Genomic DNA, 12276 nt, shown 5'->3' on the forward strand with positions numbered 1-12276 from the left:
AAACCTTCAATCAATTCACCCCTTAGCCCCTATATTCCAGGAACTACCAGCCTAATTTATGTAATTTAACCCTTGGAGCCCTGGTAACATTCTGTTGAATCCACACTGAACTCCTTCCAAGGCCAACATAGCCTTTCTAAGTTTGGTGCCCTGAACTGTACACAGTACTGCAGATGTGGTCTAACCAGGGCTTTGTACAGCTGCAGCAAAACTTCCTCCCGTTTATATTCTAGCCGATAATTATAAAGTCTAACATTCCTTTAGCTTTTTTGATTATTTTTTTGTTCCTGACTAATACATTTTAGTGTACAGATACCCCCGCAATCTCCGTGGACCTCCACTGTTCTTGGCTTTGCACCATTTAAATAATACTCAGATCTATCCTTCTTTGGTCCAAAATGGATGACATCACACGTGCCGGCGTTGAAATCCATCTGCCACAATTTCATCCACTCACTTAATCTATCAATGTTTCTTTGTAATTTTATGTTCCTGCCTGCACTACTATCGATATCACCAATCTTTGCATCATTGGCAAACTTGGATATAAAGAAAGAAATACTTACATTCATATAGCACCTTTCACGACCACCAGACATCACACAGCCAATGAAGTACATTTGGAGTGTAGTCACTGTTGTAATGTGGGAAACGCGGCAGCCAATTTGCACACAACAAGCTCCCACAAAGAACAATATGATAATGACCAAATAATCTGTTTTTTGTTATGTTGATTGAGGGATAAATATTGGCCCAGGACACCGGGGATAATTCCCCTGCTCTTCTTCGAAATAGTGCCATGGGATCTTTTACATCCACCTGAGAGAGCAGGTGGGGCCTCGGTTTAACGTCTCATTCTCAAGACAGCACCTCCGTCAGTGCGGCACTCCCTCAGCACTGCACTGGGAGTGTCAGCCTAGATTTTTTTTTTGTGCTCAAGTCCCTGGAGTGGGACTTGAACCCTCAACCTTCTGATCCATTGACACCAACCTCTAGCAAAATGCACAAATGCCGTGGAATGTTTACACACTGCATTAAAAATCCTATTGCAATATATTACGCTTAAATGAAACTGTCATCCCCCCCCACTCCGGCCTGGGTGGGGGCCACATATTTAGCTGAGGCCCCTGGACATGGACCCAACAGCTGGTGGGAATGGGGAGGCTGGAATAGGCCACAGTGTCCCTGGGCTAAAGAGAAGTGGTAAACCAGGCAAGAGTTACTCTTCAGTTGTACCACAAGTAACCAGTCCCAAGCTGGAACCAGCGAGCCTCTGTCTGGGCTTCACCAGTGACACCGTATTCTGGGCAGACACCCACGAAAGAGAGGAACGAAAGTTGCTTCGCAACCCCTGATGGAAATACTCTGATCCGAGCTGGACGTTGTATTTTTGTCAATGGGTAACTTTCCCCTCCATCCAGAAGGAGCTGGGATTCATTGCTTCTCCCACCCTGCCCTGCCCTCCTGATTGACGAGCACTGACTAGGCTGCTTCATCTCATTGGGTGACATTAGTAACAGGAGGAGGCCGTTCAGCCCCTCGAGCCTGTTCCGCCATTCAGTGAGATCATGGCTGATCTGTACCTTAACTCCCATCTACCTGCCTCGGTTCCGTAACCCTTCTAACCCTCAATAAAAATCTATCAATCTCAGTTTTGAAATTTTCAATTGACGCCCCCCGCCTCCGCAGCCTCAACTGCTTTTTGAGGGAGAGAGTTCCAGATCTCCACCACCCTTTGCGTGAAGAAACTTGGCATTCCGTCATTTCTGCCCATGACTCTGGGCTCAAAAGGAAACCATTCAAGGTTCTTACGTTTGATCACTAGCCATTGACTGTGTTGGCGAGTGTGTGTAAGATCAGCACACCTGTGGTGTCTCCGTCATTGAATAATCTTCCAGCACCCACCATTCAGGCTTGCACATGAAGAATGAAAGAAAAAACAGACTTGCATTTATATAGCGCCTTTCACGGCCACTGGACGTCTCAAAGCGCTTTGCGGCCAATGAAGTACTTCTGAAGTGTAGTCACTGTTGTAATGTAGGAAACACTGCAGCCAATTTGCACACAACAAGCTCCCACACACAGCAATGTGATAATGACCAGATAATATGTTGATTGAGAGATAAATATTGGCCCAGGACACCGGGGATAACTCTCCTGCTCTTCTAAATAGTGCCATGGGATCTTTTATGTCCACCTGAGAGGGCGGATGGGGCCTCAGTTTAACATCTCATTCGAAAGACGGCACCTCCGACAGTGCGGCACTCCCTCAGCACTGCACTGGGAGTGTCAGCCTAGATTTGTGTTCTCAAGTCCCACTTTGGTCGTTGGATAGTTGGGTGAAACACCTGGAAGGTGACTGGTAACTATGGAACTGTAAACCAACAAAAGAGGCAACACCTTCAAGAGTGGAGACAGGGTGGGTAATGTAACCCCATCAATCACAACCTCCCTTTACCCATGTCCTAATCAAACGTTTGTTCAATCGGAGGAATCTGACATGGAGGAGAAGGAGTACTGGGCACCATTGAGAGTCTTTTAGGAGACCAAGAACTAACTCGTGCTGTTTGAAGTTTGACTGTCACGAAAATGAATCAATCCTTTCAGACACTTTGATGTTGTTAAACGTAGCGAGGGAGGGAGCAAGTTGGCAACATCTGTAGATGCTGATCTAACACTTGAGGTCAATGCATGGTGAGTGTGAAGCTTGGGAATCTCACCACTTTAAAAAATACAGTTCACACTCGCCGACTTTAAAGGGCTGCCGCTGTCGGGGGATGGGCTTGCGGGTGAAGGTACCACTCAGAGTAGCCCTAAGCCATAATGACCAGAGGGGTCACGGGATCGGACCCTGGTCTGTGCGTAGATAGCCGATCTCGGCCAGCTGGGATACTGCCACTGGGCTCTTGGCCGAAGACTGGGATCCAGCTCTTGATCACCGAACAAAAGGCGGAAAGTGGAGACAGGGTGGGTAATGAAACCCCATCAATCACAACCTCCCTTTACCCGTGTCCTAATCAAACGTTTGTTCAATCGGGGAAATCTGACATGGAGGAGAAGGAGCCTGAAAACTGTATCTGTGGGCATTAAGAAATTGCCAAGAATCAACATGGTGCTTCTCCGATACGCTGAGGCGCACTGCTACAAGTCTCTCATCCACGTCTTCCAATCTGAGCAAACTGTTTATGAAGGTAAAGACATAGCCAAGTACAGAAGGTGGGAAATGTGAATCAAATTGGCTTGGGATTTTTGACGTCTGTATGATGTAAAAATTACACCAGTAAACTAAGGAATAAGATACAATGAGCAATAGAGTGAATTGTTCAGAAATGAGAGTGTCCCTCTTGGGCTGAGGGTGAGTTGAGGGGGTTTGCTGATCCCAATTGGGCCGGGGAGGAAGCTATCGCCCAAGGGACAATCCATGAATCAATGCTCTTGGGCACCTCTGAGGTTTGATCAACAACAGCATTGACTGATGAGTGGAGGCAAGTCAGTTTCCTGCATTTCCAGCCAATGAATGGTGCTTGCTTGGGTTGGGACAGGGATGGAGACACTTTGTCTGCACACAATTAGGTGTCGATTATGCACAAGGTTGCATGATCCCATCTTCCACTAAAGCTTTTACCTGTTTCTTCCTGATTGATTTGAGGACAATAATATTTTCTGCACTGACACTCTGAAAATGTTCCAGTGATTATCCACATGATTGGCCGCAATAGCTGGGTTTACCTTTATACACAGTAGAATCTTTATCATCTATCCCTTCTCTTCCCCCTTCGGCAGCATCTCCCAAACCCGCGACCTCTACCACCGAGAAGGACAAGGGCAGCAGGCGCATGGGAACACCATCACCTGAAAATTCCCCTCCAAGTCACCATCCTGACTTGAAAATATATCGGCCATTCCTTCATCGTCGCTGGGTCAAAATCCAGGAGTTCCCTCCCTAACAGCACTGTGGGAGCACCTTCACCACATGGACTGCAACGGTTCAAGGTGGCTCATCACCACCTTCTCAAGGGGCAATTAGGGACGGGCAATAAATGACGGCCTTATCAGCGATACCCACATCCCATGAACAAATGTTTTAATAGTTTCCTTTTGCTAACTTCTGGCAATCCTGATTCCCACTGATTTTCTGACACAAAGCCCCAACTCCTGTGAAATGTTTTTAGGTTCCATTGTATATCTGATATTGGGCCCGTTCACATGGGGGCACCACATGAGCATCTAACCCACCAGTGACTCACCTGCTGCAGAGTCTAAATCACAACGTGTTGTAATATGATGGAATTGGGAGGTTTATTTCTTCCTTTCATGTCCAATATCTTCCCAAGACACTGGGCCAACCTGGGGCAAGGTTGTACCAACACCAGACAATCTCTGGTACTTCTCTCCCACAGCCATTCTTCACACATGCACTTGAAAGTGACTGAGCAGCAATCAGTGTCGAGAATCTTGGCTGTCTTCGCCCCTGTCCCCAAGATGTCTTGAGGTCAATTGTAGCACCCAGCCATCTGGCTGAGCTGAATTCAGCCGGGCCAACAAACCAGGGTTTGAAGCTGAGGCCTTTCTGGTCCATGTCACTCGGGCTGTGCATTTACACGCTGGCCTATTGGGCGGGGGGAGGGGGAGCTCAAAGGCATTTTCTTTAAGCTGGGTGATGGTGTCCAAAAGTGAGGCAGTCACTAGGAGACACATAGGCACGGGATACATTTACCACAATCCTCACTTAGTTGACCAGATCCACTCTGAGGCAGCAGTTCAGGTGATGGGTCATGCCCTGCTGTTTGTATCCCCATAGATAATCCTGTTTTTTTTCCCCACCACCACATCACCATAAATAGACCCATCAAGGTTTGACCTCAATGACTTGACTCGGTCATTTGTGTGCCAATTGTCTTGCCTGTTTCTGCATGTCTTCCTGACCTACAGTAGACCACTTTGCAACCATATGATACTAGGATATGAATACTTTGTTTAAAAAAAATAAAAATAGAAATGTTTACATGTGTTGTGCCTTTTTCTTTTTTAAATTTGAAATCAATGAGCAGACATGTGACAAGTCGATATTTAAAGATAATGATAGTCCTATGGGTAATGAAAAGTCAGTACAAAGTTTCGAAAAATCTCTACTTATTTATCATTAATTGGCTATTGGAGGGCAAGAAAAAATAATTATGGGCAAGTGCATGTACATCCCTTATCCGGAAACCCCGGGACCTGGCCTGTTCTGGATAAGGGATATTTTCCGGATGAGGGGTGGTCACATTTAATTGGATGGTACAGATACTGAGCAAGGGGATATTGGGGCTGGCTGGCTTGGGGCTGGGAGTGCGGCAGACAGATTATGGGGAGGGGAGGGGCGGTGGATCGTGGGGTTAGGCCAGCGATTGCGGGAGTCGGCCGCGAGGAAGGGCTTCTATTTGTTCATGTCAGAGTTCTGCGCATGCGCCACCCGGTGGCCAGGAATGGTTCCAGGCGAGAGGTGGTTCTGGATAAGGGAGTTCTGGATAAGGGAGGTTCGACCTGTATTGTTAATGTACACTCACTAGTCCCAGCGTTGTGCCATTTTGAAATAAAAGAAAACATTTAAACCTTCATCCTAAGGCATCCTCAAAAGGACACCCTGGATCCGTGTTGTCGATCCAGTGACTCATTGAAGGTCAGCTATGCTTTTATTTTGAAACACTCAACCTTCATTGGAGATTGCAGCAAAACTGAGTCAAACTGAGTTGGCCTTTATTGCAAGGGGGTTGGAGTACAAGAATAAGGAAGTCTTATGACAATTGTGCAGGGCTTTGGTGAGACCGCACCTGGAGTATTGTGCACAGTTTTATTCTCCTTATTTGAGAAAGGTCATACATGCCTTAGGGACGGTGCAACAAAGGTTCACTAATTGGATCCCTGGGATGAGAGGGTTGGCCTATGAGGAGAGATTGAGTAGATTGGGCCTATACACTCTGGAGTTTAGAAAAATGAGAGGTGATCTCATTGAAACATACAAGATTTTGAGGGGGATTGACAGGGTAGATGCTGAGAGGTTGTCTCCCCTGGCTGGAGAGTCTCGAACTAGAAGGCATAGTCTCAGGATAAGGGATCGGCCATTTATGACAGAGATGAGGAGGAATTTCTTCACTCAGAGGGTGGTGAATCTTTGGAATTCTCTGCCCGGAGGGCTGTGGATGCTGAGTCGTTGAGTATAGGCTGAGATAGATAGATTCCAAGGCTGAGATCGATTTTTGGACTCGAGGGGAATCGAGGGTTATGGAGATTGTCAGGAAAGTGGAGTCGAGGTCAAAGGTCTGCCTGATCTTATTGAATGGCGGAGAAGGCTCGAGGGGCCATAAGGCCTACTCCTGCTCTTAATTCTTATGTTAAATGGGAGACAAAGGGAACCCTTCCAGTGGCTGGATTCATACCTGACGCAACAGAAGGTAATTGTGGCTGTCGAAGTTGATCATCGCAGCCACAGGATGTTGATGTCGGGGGTCCCCAGGGAAACATTGTCAACACAACTATCTTCAGCTGCTTTGACTCCCACCTTCCCTCCATCAGAAGGTCAGTTGGTGGACCTGCTTAATATGTTCAGCTCCAGTCACAACTCTTCCAATAACGAGGCAGCCTAAACCAGCCTACATCCAGCAACTGGACGACATTCAGGCTGGACATGAGAAGTGGCATGTAAACATTTGCGTCACACAAGATGAGCGCCAATAAACCACCAGCACCAAACCCCCAGTTGCTCATCTCACTTGGGATCTTGTTCGTTCAGCCCGATTGCCTGCCTCTCTTCCGCGGTTACGTTCGAGTCAGGTGTCCCTGGAGATGGAGCACGCGATGTCCACCGGTGCGCTCACGGCCTTCTGCGAGAGGTGGGCGCTGGATGGACTGGACTGCATCATCACCCCCGGCAACCAAATTCTAATTTGATCCGCTTAATGTTAAGAGTTTAATTTGTCAGTTTTAGTGCCCCTTTTAATAAGGGGGCACTTGATTTATAGTTTCAACTCTAAATCGTTGTGGGATTTTGTTATGTGCAAATTGGATGCCATGTACTCCCACTTAACAATAGTGACCACTTAAAAAAAAGTAATTTGTTGGTGAAATGATTTTGGGACATCAGACGGATATATAAATACAAAGCCTTTCGAGAATCTAAACCGATGTACAGTTGTGATTTGGGGAAAGCCTTGTGCGAGAATGCAATTCTCGGGCCAATTTTCATTGAAAGGTCCTCTAAGGCCTTCCATTTCTTTCGTTTCTTTAAAGAATGCACCAGACAAGGACAAAGGTTGAGCCAATCTGCTTCACGGTGTTTCCTGTAGGTACTGTCATTATTATGTCTTTAATACTCTTAGGAATGACTCCACGAGGTCTGGTATTGTATTTGAGCTGTTGTGACGTTAGTCCCACTTATTGTAACTCCAGAGTGAGGCACAAACATGGTGGGCAGCCTTTTATACTGGGCCCTACACACCTATGCAAGTGACCCTCAGGTCTCCCACCGCAGTGCCCTCTGGTGGCACACCTTATGTGACTATACAGTTAGTATACATGGTCTACATACATGACAGTCATTGTGACTGAGATCGCACAAAGTTCTTGACTCTCCTGCAGCGCAAACAAGAAAGGAAAGGATGAACATTCGTTAATTCTCAGCCATTTTCCCCTGTCCTCCATGGCCTCGCTCCTCCTAACTCTGTAACCTCCACAACCCTCCGAGATCTCAGCACTCCTCCAATTTCTGGCCAGTTGCCCATCCCTGGTTTTCAATGCCCCCCCCCTCCCTTTTTTTTTTGTTTTTTATTTTTGATTATTTTGATAATTGGTTTTACTTAATGTGTGCATTAGGATAACTTCCCAAGGTGTAATAAAACCTGTAAGTAGCGTTTGTAAAAATGTTTAATTATATATTTGTATTTTTCTTTTAAAAGAGAGATCCTACTTGAGGTGGCCGTGCCTTCAGCTGCCTGGGCCCTAAGCTCTGGAATTCAATCCCTAAACCTCTCCGCCTCTCCTTCTTTAAGACGCTCCCTGAAACCTACCTCTTTGACCAAGCTTTTGGTTACCTGTTCTAATATTTCCTTGTGTAGCTCAGTGTCAAATTTTGTTTGATAACCGCTCCCGTGAAGTATCTTGGAACATTTTACTCTGTTAAGGAGGCTATTTAAATGCAAGTTCTTGTTGACCTGTCGTTAAGCAATTGACCCTTCACTGGGCTAGGATCCCATGGGCATCCGAGTGTCTCAAGCCATGACTGTGAGTATCAGCAGACGATATGACCTCATGGGAGAATCTCAGTTGAGACTGATCCCGTCCTCCTAAGAACATAAAAATATCAGAATTAGGAGCAGGAGCAGGAGGAGGCCATACTGCCCCTCAAGCCTGCTCCGCCATTCAATAAGATCATGGCTGATCTGATCATGGACTCAGTTCCACTTCCCTGCCCGCTCCCCATAACCCTTTACTCCCTTATCGCTCAAAAGTCTGTCTAACTCCGCCCTAAATATATTCAATGACCCAACCTCCACAACTCTCTGGGGCAGTGAATTCCACAGATTTACAACCCTCTGAGAGAAAAAATTCCTCTTCATCTCAGTTTTAAATGGACGGCCCCTTATTCTGAGACTATGCCCCCTAGTTTTAGTTTCCCCCATGAGTGGAAATATGCTCTCTGCATCCAACTTGCCGATCCCTCTCATTATCTTATATGTTTCGATAAGATCACCTCTCATTCTTCTGAACTCCAATGAGTATAGACCCAACTTACTCAACCTATCTTCATAAGTCAACCCCCTTATCTCCAATATCAACTTAGTGAACCTTCTCTGAACAGCCTCCAATGCAAGTATATCCTTTCGTAAATACGGAGACCAAAACTGCATGCAGTACTCTAGGTGTGGCCTCACCAATACCCTGTACAGTTGTAACAGGACTTCCCTGCTTTTATACTCTATCCCCCTTGCAATAAACGCCAAAATTCCATTTGACTTCCTGATTACTTGCTGTACCTGCATACTAACTTTTTGTGTTTCATGCACAAGGACCCCCAGGTCCCTCTGTATTGCAGCACTTTGCAATTTTTCTCCATTTAAATTATAATCTGCTTTTCTATTTTTTCTGCCAAAGTGGATAACCTCACATTTTCCTACATTATACTCCATCTGCCAAATTTTTGCCCACTCAATTAGCCTGTCTATACCCCTATTCAGATTTTTTGTGTCCTCCTCACAATTTGCTATCCCACCCATCTTTGTATCATCAGCAAACTTGGCTACATTACACTCGGTCCCTTCATCCAAGTCATTAATATAGATTGTAAATAGTTGAGGACCCAGCAGCACCCCCCTAGTAACTGGAAAATGACCCATTTATTCCGACTCTCTGTTTTCTGTTAGTTAGCCAATCCTCTATCCATGCTAATATATTACCCCCTACCCTAAGCTTTTATCTTGTGCAGTAACCTTTTATGTGGCACCTTATCGAATGCCTTCTGGAAATCCAAATACACCACATCCACTGGTTCTCCCTTATCCACCCTGCTCGTTACATCCTCGAAGAACTCCAGCAAATTTGTCAAACATGATTTTCCTTTCATAAAACCATGCTGACTCTGCTTGATTGAATTATGCTTTTCCAAATGTCCTGCTACTGCTTCCTTAATAATGGACTCCAGCATTTTCCCAACCACAGATGTTCGGCTAACATCTATAGTTTCCTGCTTTTTGTCTGCCTCCTTTTTTAACTAGGGGCGTTACATTTGCAGTTTTCCAATCTGCCTGGACCTCACCAGAATCCAGGAAATTTTGGTCGATTACAACCAATGCATCCACTATCTCTGCAGTCACTTCTATTAAGATGCTAGGTTGCAAGGCATCAGGTCCAGGGGACTTGTCTGCCTTTAGTCCCATTATTTTACCGAGTACTACTTCATTAGTGATAGTGATTGTATTAAGTTCCTCCCTACCTATAGCCCCTTGATTATCCACTAGTGGATGTTTTTAGTGTCTTCTACTGTGAAGACCGATACAAAATATTTGTTCAACGTCTCTGCCATTTCCCTGTTCCCCATTATTAATTCCCCAGTCTCATTCTCCAGGGGAGCAACATTTACTTTAGCCACGCTTTTCCTTTTTATGTGCCTGTAGAACTCTTACTTTTTGTTTTTATATTTCGTGCTAGTTTACTTTCATAATCTATCTCCCTCTCTATCATTTTTTTAGTCGTTCTTTGCTGGCTTTTAACAATTTCCCAATCCTCTGACCTCCTACTAGTCTTGGCCACATTGTATGCATTTGTTTTCAATTTGATACCCTCCCTTATTTCCTTCGTTAGCCACGGATGGTTGTCCTTTCTCTTACAGTTAAACAACGCCTCGATGTCAAAAATCTCATCCTTGTTTACAAATCACTCCATGGACTTGCCCCTCCCTATCTCTATAATCGTTTTCAGCCTCACAATCCCACAAGCTGTCTGCGCTCCTCAAATTCTGCCCTCTTGAACATCCCTCATTATAACTGCTCAACCATCGGTGGACCTGCCTTCAGCTGCCTGGGCCCTAAGCTCTGGAACGCCCTCCCTAAACCTCTCCACCTCTCTACCTCTCTTTCCTCCTTTTAAGGCGCTCCTTAAAACCTACCTCTTTGACCGAGATTTTGGTCACCTGCCTTAATTTCTTCTGTGGCTCGGTGTCAAATGTATCTATTTGTCTGTAACATTCCTGTGAAGCACCTTGGGACGTTTTACTACGTTAAAGGCACTATATAAATATAAGTTATTATTATTTATCATTATTATTATTATGAACTCCAGAGAGTATAGGCCCATTCTGCACAATCTCTCATCGTCAGACAGCCCTCTCCTCCCAGGAATCAATCTACTGAACCTCCTCCAATGTCCACGTCAATAGTGACTAGTCGAGGCAACCCTGGCTCATTTTCCCCTCCCTAATCCGGACTAATTGTAGAGCGCCGATTGTTACCCCAGCAAACATCTGCGTAATTCAGCACAGACCAGTAATTCAACCAGGAGCCCTCTCCGGCCCGTCTGGCTCGGCCTCATGCTGAACTAGGGTTGCCAATTTTGGTTGAATTTATTCCTGGAGGTTTCGTCGTATGATCTCCTGCCTTCAATGGCCCCGCCCCACTCTCCCACTATTGGTTACCCAGCACCAATCCTCGGAGCCCTTCGGCTTCCCATGCCAATTTGAAAACCAATTGGACGATTCTTGGCTCAGTCTAAACAACCTATTTTCCCGTCTACAATATTGTTATAACTCATAAATGAAAGTATTCAAAGGAAATGAAAAAAAAAGTATATATTTTTAAATGCTCCTATGACTTTTCTCCTGGGTTTTGCTCCCAGCAGTGTCTTGGAGATTAATCTTCAATCCTTAGAGTCGCTCGTTAAAACCTACCTCTTTAAACAAGCTTTTGATCAGCTGCCTTAATTCCTTCTGTGGCTCAGTGTCAAATGTATCAGTTTGTCTGTAACACTGCTGTGAAGCGCTTTGGGACATTTTACTACGTTAAAGGCGCTATATAAATAAAAGTTATTATTATTATTAGAGACTCTCAGACAATCCGGCGGGGAGGGGGGGGCGGGTTGTCAATCCTATGCTGAACTTAAAAAAAAACGTTTTGCTGTTCCTTCAGACAAGAGCTCCCAGGAATGTATTTTCCTACATTGCAACAGTGACTACACTTCAAAAAGGTACTTCATTGGCTGTAAAGCTCTTTGGGACGTCAGTTGGTCGTGAAAGGTGCTATATAAATGTTTCGGCCCCCTGAGGAAAAGAGTGTTCGAAGACCAGGCCCTCAAATCTGCCACCAAGCTCATGGTCTACAGGGCTGTAGTAATACCCGCCCTCCTGTATGGATCAGAGGCATGGATGATGTACAGAAGGCACCTCAAGTCGCTGAAGATATATCACCAACGATGTCGCCGCAAGATCCTGCAAATCCCCTGGGAGGACAGACGCACCAACATCAGTGTCCTCGCCCAGGCTAACATCCCCAACACTGAAGCACTGACCACACTTGATCAGCTCCGCTGGGCAGGCCACATAGTCCGCATGCCAGGCAGGAGACTACCAAAGCAAGTGCTCTACTCTGAGCTCCTTCACGGCAAACGAGCCAAAGGTGGGCAGCGGAAACGTTACAAAGACACCCTCAAAACCTCCCTGATAAAGTGCGACATCCCCACCAACACCTGGGAGGCCCTGGCCAAAGACTGCCCTAGGTGGGTAGAAAGTGCATCTGGGAGGGCGTTGAGCTC

General features: G+C 45.7%; 1 protein-coding gene across 1 annotated transcript in view; it reads left to right on the top strand.

Moving 5' to 3' along the window:
* The window catches only part of LOC139229381 (insulin receptor-like), a 77601-nt gene extending 65399 nt beyond the window's left edge, over nucleotides 1-12202 (top strand). Inside the window, exon 7 of the mRNA XM_070861080.1 lies at nucleotides 11655-12202. Coding sequence (XP_070717181.1) covers nucleotides 11655-11758 — 104 coding nt within the window. The 3' untranslated portion in view covers nucleotides 11759-12202. The remainder of the gene's footprint in view (nucleotides 1-11654) is intronic.
* Nucleotides 12203-12276: the final 74 nt, after the last annotated feature.

Source organism: Pristiophorus japonicus, chromosome 18 (genome assembly GCF_044704955.1).
Source record: "Pristiophorus japonicus isolate sPriJap1 chromosome 18, sPriJap1.hap1, whole genome shotgun sequence".
Classification (NCBI taxonomy): Eukaryota; Metazoa; Chordata; class Chondrichthyes; family Pristiophoridae; genus Pristiophorus; species Pristiophorus japonicus.